At 42.7% G+C, this 16,910-nt stretch overlaps 1 protein-coding gene across 2 annotated transcripts in view; it reads left to right on the top strand.

Annotated features, from left to right (window-relative positions):
- The first annotated feature begins 578 nt into the window (after nucleotides 1-578).
- RFTN1 (raftlin, lipid raft linker 1) overlaps nucleotides 579-16,910 on the top strand; it is a 95,509-nt gene continuing 79,177 nt past the window's right edge. Inside the window, exons 1-2 of one of the 2 annotated variants that reach the window (XM_055805670.1) lie at nucleotides 579-915; nucleotides 10,672-10,827. In XM_055805670.1, the coding sequence (XP_055661645.1) occupies nucleotides 10,683-10,827 (145 nt within the window). In that variant the 5' untranslated portion in view covers nucleotides 579-915; nucleotides 10,672-10,682. Of the gene's footprint in view, nucleotides 916-2,074; nucleotides 2,093-10,671; nucleotides 10,828-16,910 lie in introns of those variants that run through there. The other variant, XM_005234687.4, reaches the window with a different exon arrangement.

Genomic DNA, 16,910 nt, shown 5'->3' with positions numbered 1-16,910 from the left:
CCTTGTGCAGATCGGACTGGGGCCTGCCTGCAAAGGCTGTGGGCACATCACGCAGCAAGCTGACCATAGCCAAAAAGGACAACAGAGTGCCAGTAGCTTGGAAAAAGCGATTATCCTCTTCTATTTGGTGCTCACTGGGGCTCTTCCAGACCTCATACCCTGTCCAGGTGTGCCATCCCCCCTTCACAATCCCGCGACAAGAAGGTTGGTGACAGCTGGGCCAGGCTCAGTGGAGGGCCTGTGGCGAGGGGCTGAGGGAGCCGAGCTTCTTTGCCCTGGAGAAGGGGGGGGGGGCTTGCCCCAGCGGGGGAGGGTGAGCGAGCAGGCACCCTGAGGGAAGATGCTCGGGCTGTAACGGGGCCGGTTCCGCTGCGGTGAGCCCGGGTCTGGCGGGACCCCGCGGCAGATCTCTCCCGCCGCGGGGCGGAGGGGAAGGAGCGCGGCTGCTGCCGGGGGAGCGCCGGGCCGGGGGCTGAGGCGGGCAGCGCCCGAGGGACTCCCAGCCCTGGCCCGAGCCCCCTCCCCTTGTCGCTGCCGCTGCCCCTTGCCTGGCCGCGGCTCCCGCTGGGCGCGGGGCTCGGAGGAAGAGGAAGTGGCCGCGGCCGCCGGGCTCGGCGCGGAGCGGAGCGGAGCTGCCCGGTACGGCCCCGCCGAGGTGCCTCCCGGCGCCGCCGCCCCCGGGCTGCGCGCCTCAAACTTTCTGCCGGGCAGCGGGACCGTGTGGCGGCGCGGCGCTGCCCCGGCACCTCCCCGCCGCGGAGCCGAGGGGGGGAGCGGCCCCGGAGCGCGGCGGGCGGGCACGGGCGGCAGCCGGAGGAGGAGGAGGAGGAAGCGCTGTCAGTGGGGCCGGCCGTCTCCGCCCGCTGGGCATCCTTCAGCACCGCCGGGCTGCGCTTCGCCCGCCGCCCGTCCCAGGTACCGCGCGCACCCGCCCGGCCCGGCGGGCGAACTTGGCGAGGGGGCGGGCGGGGGGCCCGGGGCCGGGCGGGGGCTGCGGCGGGGCAGGGCGGGGGAAGCCGCGCCGGGGCTCGGACTCGTCTCGATCCTTTGGCTGCCGAAGTTCGGAGGGGCGCCCCGGCTGCCCGGCGTGCCCGGCTTTGGGGGCGCCGCTCGAGGCTTTCCCGGGGGCGCGGGGGAGGCCGCTCCCGCCCCCTCCCCAAGCGGATTTCGGTTGGCGCAGCGCTGGGGAAGCGCCGCTCCGAAGGGGGCGGCGGTCCCGCCGTGTGCCGCGGGGCCGGTGCGGGGCCCGCCGGCGCTGGCCGTTGGGCCCGGGAAGGCGGCGGGGCGGGCGCGCGGCGCCGTCCTGTCGGAGGCTGAGGAGAGTGCCGGGCCGGGCCCCGCCGGGGCGCTCCGCCGCCGGGGCGCTCGCGGGGCCGGGGGCGGCGTTGCTGGAAATCGCTCCCGGCCAGCGCCGTTGCTGGCGTTCCGGCAGCGCCGCGGTGAGGCGGCGCCGGGGAGGGAGGCGAGCTCCGAGGGCAGCCGGGGTGGGTGCCCGCCCGCCCGGCCCGGCGCCGCTCGCCACATGCGGGCACCTGGAGGCGGCGGTACCGCGGTGTGCCATCGTGTGGCTAGCTGGGGTCTGCGACTGTGCGGTTGTTATTTTCAAAGGCTGGGCTGGGTATCGCCCTTGCCGCGATACCGTTTCAGCGCGTTTTCATTACAGCGTAAGGAGGGGCAGCGTGGACGTGGGTCAGCGGCTGTGATATCTTGAGTGTGAAACGCGTCTCTCCTCTCTGGCTTATCTAAATTCTTGTCAGAGCAGCTACTTCTCGCAGCCTGTGTATTTCTGGAAAAGGGGAGTGTAGTCGGATGGGTTTTTAGAGCTCTTCTGTGTAACTTCCAACTTGGTCAGATAATTAATGGGACACATTTGTTCTGCATTACGACTGAGCGTGCTGCGCCGCCGAGCGCTGCCAGCCCCGGGCCGGGGAAGGACTCGAACCCGTGGCAGGCAGGGCTGGGGCCGGGCCGGCCGGTGGTCGCGGCGCGGGCGGTGTCCTGCTCCAGCCAGCGCTGGCCGTAAAATAATGAAAACTTCACTACACCTGGCAAAACGTTCTTTACTGTTTTCAGCCAAAGTTTGGAAGCTTTGGTACGATTGTGTACTGCTTCTATTTTTATTCCCGTAAAAAGCAAATTGTGTTGGTTTTGGTTTTGTTTAGTAGAAGAATAACTAACGTTGTCAAGACATAGCTGATCTCTAGTTTACAAGGGGAAATCTTGTTGTACATCTGCGTTTATGTTTTATTTTTAATGACTCCAATCCATTTCAGCTTCTGGTATTGAATAACAAGTTACTGGCAATAACCCTCTTTTTCACAATACTAGTGGTCACATTTGTGTATTTAATTTCTGTTTTTTCTAAGGAAAAAAAGAAAAGTCTCAGAATGAAGGGTTATTTTAGGAATCTAACTTAACCTCAAGTCAGTTTCATTAGACAAGGGGCTTTCCACCTCTTGAATGCTGGCATTCCCCGGGTCTGAGAGCGAGAATGTAGCACAAAATGAGTAGATACAGCTGTGATTAAATACCTAGGGGAGTTCTGAGCTGTGGTACTGGGAAATGCAGATACCATATTGGGTATAACGAAGTGGCCTCAGAATCTGTGGTGAAAAAGCTGGAGCCACAGGCTTTCAAAGAATAAAAATAAAAATTCATGAAGCCTGTATTTAAAAGAAATAAATAAAAAATAGTTGCGTAACTATTATTCCATCCCCCAGCTTCATGTAAGATCCCACATCTTCACACGTGGCTCCAGTGGTCCATTTTTTACCCCAAATTGGTTGGCCAGGGTTTGACTTCATGGCAAACTTGCAAAAGACAGTAAGCATAAGACGGTCAAGTCTGTCTAGCGTTGTGTTTTACCATGGTTTTACTTTCTGTCCTGGAAGCTACTGTGCATACATTGCAATATGCATCTGTTTTTCCTGCCTGTGGGTTCAGCGTGGTGGGGGATTAGCCCTAAAGGAAAGGTGGATTCGTATCTAACATTCCTATGCACGCTTCTGTTGGGTCCATTCAGTCTTTAATTTGCTAGATTATAAATGTTAGCTGCTACAGTTTCCCCTGAAGTTCTTGAGAGTAGTTCTTGAGTCCTTCTTAGCATCTCCATAATTTCCTGTCTTCATGTGGAGGCACCTTGCTTTAACTTTTGCAGCTGTGGTATTTCAGGAGAAATTTTACCTGTGCTTTGTTGAGTGACATCTTTATCTTGACCAGAAACGCCCTGCCTAAAATTATACCGTAGAAATATGTGGTACCATCTGAATCTTTTGCTGTACTGAAAGACAGAACCATGGTATCACTCAGTATCAAACCTTGTGGATGAAAGTTACGGGGTGATGTGGGTGGGGTAAAAAGACTGTCCCGCCAACTTTCTGTTCCTCAGATTGCTCCCCAACACCAGCACAACACTTGCCTTACTCCTCCACCAGTTCTCTCTGATCCTCTTTTTCCTCCAACCCTCTTGCCCAGGTGCACACGCACATGCAGACCAGCTTTGTTTTCCTAGAGGCGGCTAAGCGCAGCCTGATGACGGGCAGGGAGCCCGCAGGCCCAGGGACAGCACAGAGCCAAGGAAGCGTGTGTTACGCAGGGCAGCACAGTTGAGCCCAAGACTAGTGTTGTGAACACTGTAATAAAAACGATAGCACCTAGTAACGTTTTGTTGAAATTGCATTATCGCGGTGGCGTGTTATTTAGCATGCTGCACGCTAGGGTTGTGCTTGCTTTGTGACTTGTGTATGCAAGACCCAGCAGGGCAGTCTGTTCTAACTTTACTGAATCCATATTGTATTTATCCACATATGACTTTGTTTTCTTCCTAAAGCTTAGCAAACTCTTTAGGCTAGACTAGTAATTGCCTTAATTGGCCAAAATCTGTTTTCCTCCTTTTCTTGTGTAGGCAGTATGTTTTCTCGTCTGCCAGGGAGATGGTACGAAACCCGGTGCAAGAGTCTGGTTTTTTAAGTCTAGCAATTGGATCTTCAGTTCATCATGACAGGTCTTCCAGAGTTCTTGGTATGAGTCCAAATCCGTACTCCTGATTTGCACTCTGCTTCCGTTTAGTTTGCGGTATCTTTGGCCTCTCTAACTGGGCTTGACTTGTGGCATATTTCACTTTATGCTGGTGTTTCTTGACCCGAGACCATAGTTTCCTCTGCTGAGCTTTTTTTTTCTGTCCCTTGAAAGCACTCTTGCTTATTCTACCTTTCCTCCTTTATTAGGTAATCCATCTCACTGTGTCTGGAAACCTTCTTGTGAATTCTCTTGTCACTTCCTTGGGTTCCAAATTCTGCAGATATTCGTATTATAGTTTAAACACGATCCAGACCTCCGCTGTGCTCACACCCTCCAACTTTTCATTCCTGTTCATCTCACTAACGAGTTCCTTTAGTTTGAGATTTGCCTTTTGACATGGAAAACCTTAATTGCAGATTTCCTTAGGTTGCTCTGCTGTTTAATTTAAATCAAATCAATCATAAAGAATAAATCTGGTATTATTCTTTCACCAGCCTTTCAATAAGCTGAGATTTAGTTATCAGCTGGAAGTCTAAAATCCTGGTGGCGCTAATCAAATTGGTAAGTATATGGTGAAAAAAATTGGTCAGCTGTGACATCCAGCAAAGATAGGACTGATTTATGGTAATTGTTCTTCGTATTTTCAAAATAAGTCGTCCAGAACCTCGGTAAACGTTAGTAAGCTAAAAAACTGATCCCTCCCCCCTGTATGGTAATACTCTTGAAAAAAGGCCAAGTGGGTATCTCTTGGTAAGGAATTTCCCTCTTAATGGTGTAATATCACAAAAAGCCTATGCAGTGGTAAGTCAGGGTGGGGAAAAATGGGGATACGTCAGGAGCATGGGTCTATTCTGGGAACCTGTAAAGGATCATCCTACCATGGTATTCTCCTTCCTTTGTTTTCCTGGACACCCAGTTTGTCAGGTCTGGTGGTTTTTAATCCTCTGCTTCGGTTATGCTTCTGTGCCTGATTGTTTTTTTGCCTTGTTATTCCTCCTCTGTTTTGTTGCTTTAACTATGCTAGGAAAGGGACTCACCCCTAAGGTGCAAGCTCTCTCAGAGTTTGTTTAGAGCTGAATGGGGGACTAAACACTGGTGTTTTGTAGCCTGGGAAGAATGCAAGAACTTAGTGACCACATGCCAGCGAGTGAACTGAGCTGAGCATGAAGTGCTTATTATTTTGAAGATGGCAAGATTAGGATTACAGGAGTGAGTGTTTAAGAAAATAAGTATGTCTCATTACTGCACGACAAATGTGAAGTCCTGTAATTATTTTTAAAAGCCTTCTAGCATCCCTTTGAGGTAGCTAGGTATTACCCATGGAAGGAAGAACCAGGGTGAAAGGACTTAACCAAAATCAAGAGAGAAAACCTATTAATAATTGCAGCTACCTTGTTTCCCAGCAGCTGCATTAACCAGTAAGAACACTGTATTCCATAATTTTGTGAAAGGAACATTAGCGGTAACTTATGATATGTATTTTACAAAATAAATTAATTTGTGATAAAGCTTACAAAACGAGGTCACTAGTTCTGGACAATAAACATTTTAAATATATTAATGCAAGCAAGTACTAATTGCACTTAAAAGCAAGTTGGCAGTAGCATAATTTGCCTGTACAGCACATTTTCTTTGGATGCCATTGTAAATATTAAAATTACCTTGTTTCTTTTGGTAGTGTATTGTACTTACAGGTGTATTAGAATATTCAGTTTAATGCTATATGCTTAGCAGTTGACTCCAATATTATAATCCTTTAAAAGGTTTGTTTAGGAATTCTTTTCAAGTCATCCCTGTAAGTAGTCATCAACATGATGCTTTCTGTAATATTGATACAGCTGAAATAAACTATTTAGCCAAAATATACTTAGTTCATAAACATCCCTGGAATTACTTAACTTGGTAATCTATCCAAACTTCCATTAGTCATGTGGTTCTGTTAGGTTTGGATGTAATTTTCATTCTTATTCCTTGGAGATACATTGTTACGGAGCTCCATAAAAAGAAGGGGCAATACATCAGAAAATTATCTCCATTTGTTCCCCAAACCGACCCCAAACAGAAAATTGCGTAGAAGGTAAGAGTTTTTTACCTCTCTTCCTGCTGAAAAGGAATCCTTGGGCCTGAACCATTATTAACAAGAAAAGTTGTTAGCTACATTATATTGTTTTATGCTTGTTGTTCTTCTTTGCTAATTCTGAAGTTGTTGTATTTCATCTGTTTTGAACACAAGCTAGAAAAGTGAGAAAGCGAACCCAAGCTGCAGAGTGTATTTTAACACAGGTTAAGTTCAGAGATCATAAGCTGAAAACTTGCCAGATTCCTAAAAGAGCTATAAAAATTCCCATAATTTATTTAAGATACGCTCATTTTCATGGATCACAGAAGTGCTTAAGAATGGAAATACCAGTGTTCTTTTTTCTCTTTCCGAGTACAATTTCTTGTAATTTTTTGTTTTTCATGGCAAAGGATGGTACCAGTTTCAGTAAACCTTGCACTGGGAAGCAGTTTTCGGGGGCAGGTCATTCACCCTGCACGGGTGGGTTGCTGGTTTCTGTCCTGTTCCGCCAGGTATTCGCCAGAGCTCCTCTACTCCTAAAACACACGATGAAGGACAGTCATGGGGAGGAGGAGGTGGCAACAAGAGGCTTATTCTGTGGCTTGCAAGTTGGACATTTACTTGGGATGTACAAATTCCGGGTTAAATGTTTGAACTCAGTTTGCAGAAGGAAGCTGCTCATTTCCTAAGCAGTGGGGACCTTTGCTGTCATTCACAAGACAAATTTAGGAATAAATTGACTCTAGGCTTTGCTGTTGTTCTGCAACTCATCACAGTTTCCATTTTGGATGTTTTGCAAAATTAAAATAAGACACAGACTAAAAAAACCCAATCTGTAGCTAGATCTGCGTTTCAGTTCTAGTTTTATCATCACGTGGCTGAATACAAGAACAATTTTAGAATTATCAAGATCATAGAGTATGCGTAAGATTAATTCATAATATAAATGAGTTTGTGGACAGAATTAGCCTTTCCAGCATATGTAGCTGTAAAAGCCCATAGTGAAATCTTAATTTTACTGGTTAATATTTTTCGTTAGATGTTACTTTTTCTATCGCTCAAGGTATTTTCTTGTAAGTATGGAACCAGTGAGTCGATAATTAATTTTTGCATTTAGAACCTACTGCAGAGTAAAAAATATTTGAAAATTTGGCAGTGTTTTTGAAGAATTCGGGTTTTTTTATTTGCTCTACTAAAAAGTGAATATTAGTGATAATATTTTAGTAATAATAAAAAAAGTACAATTCACATGCAGGTGTAGGAAGCCAGGATAAATATAAATAGTACAGTAAGCTTAAGCATCCCTTATAGCGAAACAATATACCTGCTGAAAAAAGGTATTGAAGCGGGTTTAGATTACTTTGAATGCATCAATGATTAACATTCCTTACAGGACTCTTTGATAACTTCAGCGTAGAAAATGAAGAAGGTGAATAATGTCCTGTTGACAACTAGATTTGTAGCTGAAAAGCAAGGAGATATTTTAAGATGAGGGTAGAAAGACTCAGAACAGCACTAATTTTGCTGCAAAGGAAAGGAAGGAAGAGGGTAATAACTAATGTTAGAAGTCTTTGAAAGGTTATAAAGTAAGCTGTCCCAGTAGGAAGTTTGTGGGATAACACTGAGCAGAATTTGGTGATTCAGTGATTACTTGTCATACACGCACCATCAGTCTCTTCAAGAAAAATTTTAAGTATTCATACATCTCTGGATTTTTTTAAATACTTACACTCCTATATTAAAGTAGAAAATTTATTTCTTAAGATTTATTTTCTACTGCTGCAGCACTTGCATCCTAATTACTGTGGAAAAGATTGTGATTTTGTGAAAAGTATTTTTTTTACTGATACCTCATTTTTATTAAAGTGAAAACATCCTTTTCCATATGTGTGCTTCAGTGACATAAATTTAAGGGTCTGTAGCGAACAAAATTGAGGAAGTATTTATCCTCAAGGTTACTAATTGAAGTTTTAGCCAAGCAACGGGAAGATGAAAATCAGTCTTCTGGTAAGCAGTCACTCGGTGAATTAATACAAAAAATGTATGTTTTTAGTTCAGTCCCAGGTGGGCAGGTATCTCCATGCTGAATGACTTGTCTGTTGGCACTGTTTGCAGAGACTGTTACTTGAATGGGCAGTGAGGGTGGACTGGTTTTCTCAAAAGGGCTGAGGAAACGTTTGCTAAAGAAGCACAGAACAGTGTCTGTGGCTGCTGCTGGAGGAGCAGGCTTGTATTTTCTAGCACTTTCACCCCAATTTAGGAAAGAATGCAAAATTCTCCGTGATGTGAAATACCGAGTCCCCAAGGCCTCCTTCTGCAGCCATCGCTGTCTGAAGAGTTCTGTGGATTTGACTTTTTGTATAACTAAAGGTTGCAGGCAGTGCAGCTTAATGACCTCTGAAATGGAATTTTATTCCTTACAAAATGCTGTACTTATAAGAATTACTGGGGCATCAGTGAAACAGGAAATTTGATACACTTGCTAACACTTACTGCTGTCTTAATTCCTCACTACAATATATTGAAGCACAGATAGACTGCTAGATGTGTTCTGTTACAGTCCATGGAAATATGCATAGTATCTTGTAGGGCACATTAATATACAATATACTTTTATATATTAGAATAAATAACATTTTAGACTTAAGTTAATGATATTGCACAGGGAAAAGAAAGGAGCTGCTGTATATATGAACGAATAATCATTTTCTTAATGGTGATAGTTGTCATTACAAAAAAAAAAAAGTAGAAGGTATCATTTTGGGAACAGTAAAAGATACTGAGGATTTTTAACTTTAAATGCCAAAATAAAAAAAATGAAACTCCCCAAACCTAGCTTTCATTCATAGAAATTGTTAAAATAAAGTAGTTTTTGCTTTTCTCTCAAAATGAATAGGGAAGGGCTTTTTTCTGTTGGATGAATCCACCAAATACTTAAAGTTCAGGAACATGTATGACATATCATCCATTTTCCTTGATGCTGCAGGTCTTTCTAGCAAATGTTTTTTCTGCTTCCAGTTTCAGTGTGATCACGTATTTACTATGGTATTTTTTTAAGGTTTGATGTGTTGCTCAGGCCTATTTTGATGTATTTATTAGTGACTTTGCAATAAGATGTAGGTGTGCACTTACAGACTCTGCAGATGATATGAAGGTGGGCAGCACTGCTGAGCCTGGAAAGACTTCCAGCTCTTCCAGGGGTGCAGGAGAACGGGATGAGATTATTACTGAGTAGCAGAAATGCAAAGGAATAGAGCAAAGTTATGGGGGATGGGTTGGAAACTCCTCAATTAGCTGTGTTGGATAAAAATAAAGACATGGGTTCTTTGTCTATTGGGAAGCTGACAGTAAACTGAATGTGATTCAGCTGTGAATGATGATTTTAGGTGCAGTGGGCATGTTACTTGCAGCAGAGACAGGGAAGCATCAATGTTACTTTAATAGGCCGTGTTAAGATCTCAATTTGAGCATATGGTCACCTGTGTTCACACAGAGAATTGGAAACAGGAGTGATGAAGGGAGCAGAGATCCTGTCTCCTGAATGGGAAAGATTGATCTGTCAGAGGTTGCAGGGAGGGTGAAACAGCAATCTTTGCGATGCTTCATGCGGTGCGTTTAAACTGAATGGATCCCGCGCCTCAAAGTGTCTAGGGTGGCCTGCGGGAGTCCCTCTTCGTCGCGGAGTGTTTATTGATTCCCCTCCCCATCCCCAGTGCATGAGTGTCTCCGTGTAGGCGGAGGCAGGGTGTTGGGTGGGTTGTGATGAAAAACCTCAGGTGCCTAACTGGTATGTCATTATTTGTGGATACTCACTGCTGGCTGGAATAATTTGCCTCAGTCTGACCAGCACTGTTGAAAAGGAATGAGAGCATTCTGATCGTCCCTGTATATTCACCAAGCAGCTCTTCCATTCTTTCATACTCAAATGCAGTGTAACCTGCAGGGCATTGAGGAGCATTTATTGGGGAGCAGAAATGGTTGTCAGGAGTAATCCTTTAAAATGTGTGGACTTGAAGCTTATTCTTCTATAAAGTGCCATTATTTCCTGTGGTTTACCTGAAAAAATGAGGTGGAAGGAAGCGAGGTAGTTTTCTAAATGGTGGTAGTTCTCCGCAAGCCTGCTTTTTCCACTGAATTACAAGTCTAGGTGTTTGAATGTTATGGAGAATGATGTAAAAGATAATACTATCTGCTTTCATAGTAACTGCATATATAGAAATTTTATCAAGTTGTCAACCTTTACCTAAGCAAGTTATTCTGCATTTTCAGCCACTTTTTATAATGGAGTTCGTGTCTTTCAGAGTATTATTCTGAAATAATTTGAAAGATGCAAAATACATGTATTAAACTATCAATTTTCCAATTAAATAATAGCATGCCTGAGGGCTGATATGAGTAATATATACCTCTGTTACTATTTAAGCATTTATTTAATTATACTATTTCATATAGGCCTGTAGGTAGCTTGTATTTAAAAACCAAGAATCACCATAATGTGCTAGTGTGGTACATGAAACCAGAAAAAAACAAACCAAAATGAATTGTTGTTTTATGCATTTTCCCTTTTCCCTTTCCCTGCCTCTTTGTATCAGGAGCTGCTGAAATGGGTTGTGGATTGAACAAACTGGAGAAGCATGACGAAAAACGACCTGGTAATATCTATTCAACTTTGAAGAGGCCCCAGGTAGAAACCAAGATAGATATTTGCTATGAATATCGATTCCTGGACTTCACAACATTGAATGATAGTAAGTACACAATATTTTTCTTTATATTTTTTTACTATTCAAATAAACATGTTAAGTGCTCCATAATGTTTTTTGAATTGTAATTAAGTTTTTTTAAATGTCTTCAGTTTCTTTAAGTAAATGCCATCTCTTCAGTTATAATGCTTACATGCAGAGATCTTACTGGGAATTTTATGTGAATTTTTAACCTTTGAGCTAGTTGTAGGTTATCAGATTTTAGGTTTTTACACCACCCCCATCCACTTTTTTTTTTTTTTTTGTTACTCTAATATGGATGTTTGTTTCCTTAATTTGCATTTTATCCAAATTTCATGTGGTGAAACAATTCAGGTCTGCCAGGTTGTATGCTTTACTGCTATTTTTCTCTTCCTCCCCTTCTGCTCCCTGTGCTCCCACCTCAGGAGTATTTTGAGAGGTTGAAGTTAGTGTTTTCTGTTTTGCTAACTTCGCTTAAATAACTCTTTTGTGGTAACAAATACAGGTGCACCCATGTGGCTGGAAATAGGATAGTGGGAGACATTGAAGGTCTGAAACATCAAAGGGGTGAAGGTGGTGTCTCATGCAATTTTTATGTTGGTTTTCTTTTTTCTCCTGTCTGAAATAGTCTTGCTTTAATTCATATGACAATCCACAGATATTTCGTTTCTTTCCTTCCTGATTGACATCAAGCATCTCTGCCAGTATTGCTCACACCATCGCCTGTGCCCTCTTTCACTTCAAAATTAGCCTGTTCTACAAGCAATTACTCCTCACACCATTTGGAAATCTGAAGCTTGAGCAGAAGGCTGGGACCTGCTTCTTGCTATATATAAAACAACACAGTATCAAAATCTGTTGTAGCTAGCTGGCAGGATGCCAGGTAGAGCCTCTATGCTTTGGCCCTGCAGTGTGCTGCTACTTCTCTTGTTTTGCAAGTCGGGTCAAAGGAAAAAACAAAGCGGTGCGTCTCTCACTGTGTGAGACGAAGAGCTGCTGGTGTGTCGCTTGATATGATGCCTCTAGTGCTGTTCAGTATGTTCAGCCCACAGTAATGTGAATTTGTTGTTTCTTAAAACATGCTGCAAGTGAACGTGAATTTGGGAAAAGGTGGAGGTTTGGAATAGGTGGTTGGACAGGAGTGTGCTTTTGTAGGCAGCGTGGCAGCTGAGAAATTGTGTCTTTCAGACTTCTTTTAGTGCCTGTCTCCTCCACTCATGAATTCTTGCGGTTTTTGTTACTAATTGGGATGCACTGCACTTACTGAGAGCACCAAACAAATGGGAGAGGTTTTATGTTTATGTATTGTAGTTGTTTCTACGTTTATGTATTTTTATTTCAAAGTGAACTGTTTACATCCTTTGATAGTTTGATAACTTTTAGTGATATGTACTGCACGTTGTGTCATTAGTGAAAATGAATTAATATTGAGGACACTTCTATGGACTTTTCTGGGATGCCCACCACTGTTCTGTCTCATTGCCTCACAAGCTTTAGCGTGTGCATTCTCCTGATACCTCATGAAGTCACATCTTTGTCTCTGCATGGAGGAGGAATCAGTACATGCGATAGCAATGTGACTTGCCTCAGGCACAGAGGATGTCTGGCACAGAGCAAAAAATTAAACCCAGACTTTCCAAGTCTGGTTAAATGGATAGGTTTGTTGTAAAGCATACTCGCACATTTTTCTTAATCATCATGGATTGTTTTATTGTGATTTTAGGAGGCATGTTTTTAAAGAGACTGTAAGTAGAAGCACTTATACCAAATTCTTTGGCTTGCTAAAGTGTAAGTTATCCAGCTGCCATTGAGTTCTGCTTTGGCATGTTGTGTTCCCCTCACCCCAGTCGCTGAAGATGCTGGTGGACAGGCAAATGAGGAGGGGATGGAGCTGTTGTTCCTGCTCTTTTTCCTTGGTATCACCCACGACTATGTGCTCTCAGGATTGGCAGGGCAACAGCTTGTGGTTATGCAGCTCCTTCCCTGTTCATGTCACTGGATGTATGAAGGCTTGTGTCACACTACGTAGCATTACAACATTCCAGGTTTTTCTCAATGGTGACAGCATCACGGTTTCATTTATATTTTTGTTCAGAAGTAACCTTTGCAGATAACCAGTTAGTGATGAATGTTTTGCCTATTTCTACATGGATTCAGAGGCATTTCTAAAAATGAAATGCTCACAGCTGCGCAAGAAAAACTTTCCGATTGTGAAGGCTGTCTTCTGTGAATCTACTTTTGCCCTTTCAGTGGGTGTATATATATCCTGATGTCATTTCCCCCACAAGTTTTCTGCTTCCTTAGGTTTTTAGAATAAGCCAGGCTAAATTACAAGTGACTGCAGAGTATTTGTTGTATCTTTATGCTAGGCCTTATTTACAACCCTAGTGAGCTTGGCTCTGAAGACAGGTACTCATTTTTCTCCGGGGCTTTTCTACAACCTTTACCGCTTTGATAAGTGCATCTCTCACAAGCGTTTAATCTTAATGGTGAGAAGGATGTGGTTATCTCCATGTTGCAGGTGGGAGCTAATACGCAGATTACTGCCAGAGGTTTTCAAAGTCCTTTGCGTTTCTTCATGCGTTCCAAAAGCAGCTCTTGTTGACTTTAGATGTGAAGGTGTATGCTGGTCGTATCTGCAGTTTGGAACTGCATGTGTTCTCAAATCAGTATCCAGATAATCAGAGATCTCTTCCAGAATGTGATGTGTGTTTTAACTGTGGTTTCACAGGCAGCTAGGTGGGCGTGAGTTTTCTGCAGCTGTACGTGGGGAGATGCAGCTCACCTCTCTCACCTTCTATCAGATCTGTGAATAGATTCAACTCATGGATCTGGCAGAAGGCTATGCAGTGTTTTTTTCTAGTTATCCTGAGCCAGATCAGTGTCTTGTGGAAGTGTCTGAAGAATTCCAGAGCTGGTAGAAGTGGCTGGGAGTATGCAGTCAGGAAAAGAAACAGGATCTTCTTTAAATCAGCTCACGTTGTTATGGGCTCAATCCCTTGGCATCACTCTATTGAAAAGAGTGAAAAGATAAAATACTGTTCTGCTGGTCATTTCTCTGGTATGTTAGCCAGAAACTTAATGTTGCTTACTTGCTGTCTTTGGTTATTGTGTACATTTTTGTTTTGTTCCAAACTTGAGCCTTGCTCTGCACTGATGCAGATGTCCAGTGGAAAATACTGTTTGATCACTTACTTAAATACTGTATAGATAAGATAATGTGTAGATGCAAAAGACAAGGTTTTGCATCATTAAGGTTACAAGTGTAAACTTCATTCTGACATTTCCCAGTGTTACAGGATTGATGTACTTGAAAGTAAAGTTTCTGGAGACATATTTCCCAAGCTTTCAAGGAGAGCCGGTTATGAAGAACCCATTGGTTTCCATTGTGTGCCACAGCACTGATAGTCTGCATGGTTCTTCAGAACTAAACTGGTTAGATTTGTCACTGTCTTTTTACTTCTTGAGCAAGTGTGATAATTGACAGTAGCAAAGGGTTATCATCTGGTGTAGATTGGCGCTTGAGGAATGAAGAGCACTTGCTAAGATGTTTCAAAACCTGGAGGTGGGTATGCTCGTTTTGAATTGTTGGCTTTCTAATGTCTGCTTATAAGACTTAGGTATCTTGTTTCTGCTAAGGTGTTCTCTTCCAAAAAAACAGTCTGTCTTTGGTGTTGTCCCTTGACAGTGTCATCCTGTGTACTGGCCAAAGCTTGTTGGCTGCTGGTCTTCCTCAGAAGAAATCACACCAGATTTCACCCAAATAAATTGATAAAATAATCATATATATTTTTAATTGTTAAGAAGACATTAATAAGTTTTAAGTTGGATGGCTCATTGCTGGGTCAGAGCAGGATCTTTCCTCTGTTGGTAGCTGCGAGCTACTAGGTTTCCCTGGCTGTAACATGCAGCTTCGTTCCTGCTGTGCTCATCCAGTTCCTGAGCTCTACCCACCTCACAGTCATCTTGTAAAGCTCATTCCTTCGCTGGGTCAGGCTCGTCTGTCACTGTACAGTCCGGTCCTGTGTCATCTCCATCTTCAGCTGGTTTCTTCTGACAGGTTTCTACCTTCAGTCCTTTCTGTTGCTGCTCTCCTGAGCCGTTCCGTCTCAGAGACCCACCGCTCCCAGCAGGGGCATGGAACAGATGCAGGTAATGCCTCAGAGAGTGTCCACTTTAACAAATGGCTTTACCTGCAGTTTGAACGCTCTTCGAGCTCTCTGCTGGCTAATCCTCACTTTGGAGTTGGTTGGTTGGTTGGTTGCCCTGACTTGGAGACAATACAAATGCTAAGTGGCAATGATTGAATTTTATAGCAATGTAACAATAAAAACTTTGGGGAAAATAAAAGGCAGTAGCATTAGATGAATGTTGCAGCCAACCTTTTGCTACAAAGCTTCAAGAGATAAATTAGGGTCTAGATGTATATACTTCAGGCCTTTACTGGAAAAAAAGCCTGAAAGATTTTATCACTTGTCCAAAAGAAAAAAAAAGTTTATTTTGCATTCCTTTCTGTATAAATAAAAGGAGATGAATAACGATAATCTTGTACCTTTCTTATCTCCAGCTTCTATTAGAAATAAGAGGTAAATAAATGGTGAGTGAACCTGAAGGAGGATGTGTGTTGACAAATAGAATAGCCTTAATTAAAAGTAACCGTGTTTTCAACAGAGACTCTGTGGGGCAGGCTGGTTTGTTTTGTTTTGTTATTTTGGTTGAGAGAGAAATATTTCAATAATCTGCATTCCTTCCCTGCTCTTATCTGATCTACTTGTTTTGGAAAACTTCACTTGCAATGACAGTTAGTACAGAAACTGAGCTCTCCCTCTTCTTCATCCTTTTCTTCCATCTCATTTCAGTTGTGATGACCACCTGATGGAAACTGGGAATCTGATAGTTATTTCTTCCCTTCTCAGAGTAGTGTAGAGTTTTTTGGTATTTAGGGGATTTTTTTTTTTTTTTTGACTGACTTGATTGGATCTCTTTTTTCCTTTGCTTTACATTCCTATAGTAATTCATTGGCCTGATGAGTTACGACAGGTTTTGGCCTTGAATAAAGTTGGCATGAAACATATGCTAGCCATGTGATGAGAATGAAATGGGGGTATAAATTTTTTTAAATGGGGAAAGGCTATACTCTGAACAAGCAGTTTGTGCTATAAAACCACTAAAATCCAGATGTTTTGACTAATGGAATGAAAAATAGCAATACTTCACATGTCCCAAAGAAGTTCTTAAAGTTGTAATGTGAATACGAGGGTGTATAGTTTTTGTAATCATTGTCAAGAATTTGTCTCTTTAGTAAAAAAACAAATATTAAGAAAATAATTTAAAAACTAAGGTTATTAATTACATTCCAACATTTCCACCGTATTTTTTGCTTGAGTGTTTTAAGGGTTGTTGTCCAAGGACATGTATTTTACCTGGAAATTACTTCTAGTATAACAAATTTACTAGACACATAAAGCCTTCTGATTTGAGGCATTTTTTTATATATAGATGTGTGTATATATATATGTATGCATATATATATATATATTTAAAATTTGAAGTGTATCTATCTTTCAGGTTCTGACAAGCTTCTGGATACTATACAGTAATGTTTTGGAACCAGTTATACTGCTCAAAAGCCATTTGTTACACTCGTATTGTAACTGCTATGGCTGAGATTTTGATTTATTTTTATTGCTTTTTTTCCTAATACAAGACATGAATAATGTGTTAATGAACCTTTACGAAAGACATAGTTAAACATTTCAGTATGAACATATTCTTAATTTGGGATTAAATTTCAGTTGTGTAAAGGCTTAAATTAATAAAAGATGCTCATTTTTCCCCTCAGAGTGGGGGGAAAAGTAGTCTAACTAGAACTTGGAAGTGTCATGCAATGAAGAATGTGCAAGTTGAGGATAGAGAAGGTATTTTTACTATAGAATATGTATGCATTTTAAATCAAAAAATACTGTTTGCTACAGAATGTAATATTTGTTGTTGACTTCAGTGCTTTCTGTCTCTTCCTATCAGTAATTTTTATATTACATTAAGCAGTTATTTGTGCCTGGCTTCTGCTTTCTGTTTCTCTTCACCATTCTCTTAAAAAAAACACC

Source organism: Falco peregrinus, chromosome 5 (genome assembly GCF_023634155.1).
Source record: "Falco peregrinus isolate bFalPer1 chromosome 5, bFalPer1.pri, whole genome shotgun sequence".
In the NCBI taxonomy this organism is placed as follows: Eukaryota; Metazoa; Chordata; class Aves; order Falconiformes; family Falconidae; genus Falco; species Falco peregrinus.
This window is presented reverse-complemented; position numbering and strand designations above follow the sequence as displayed.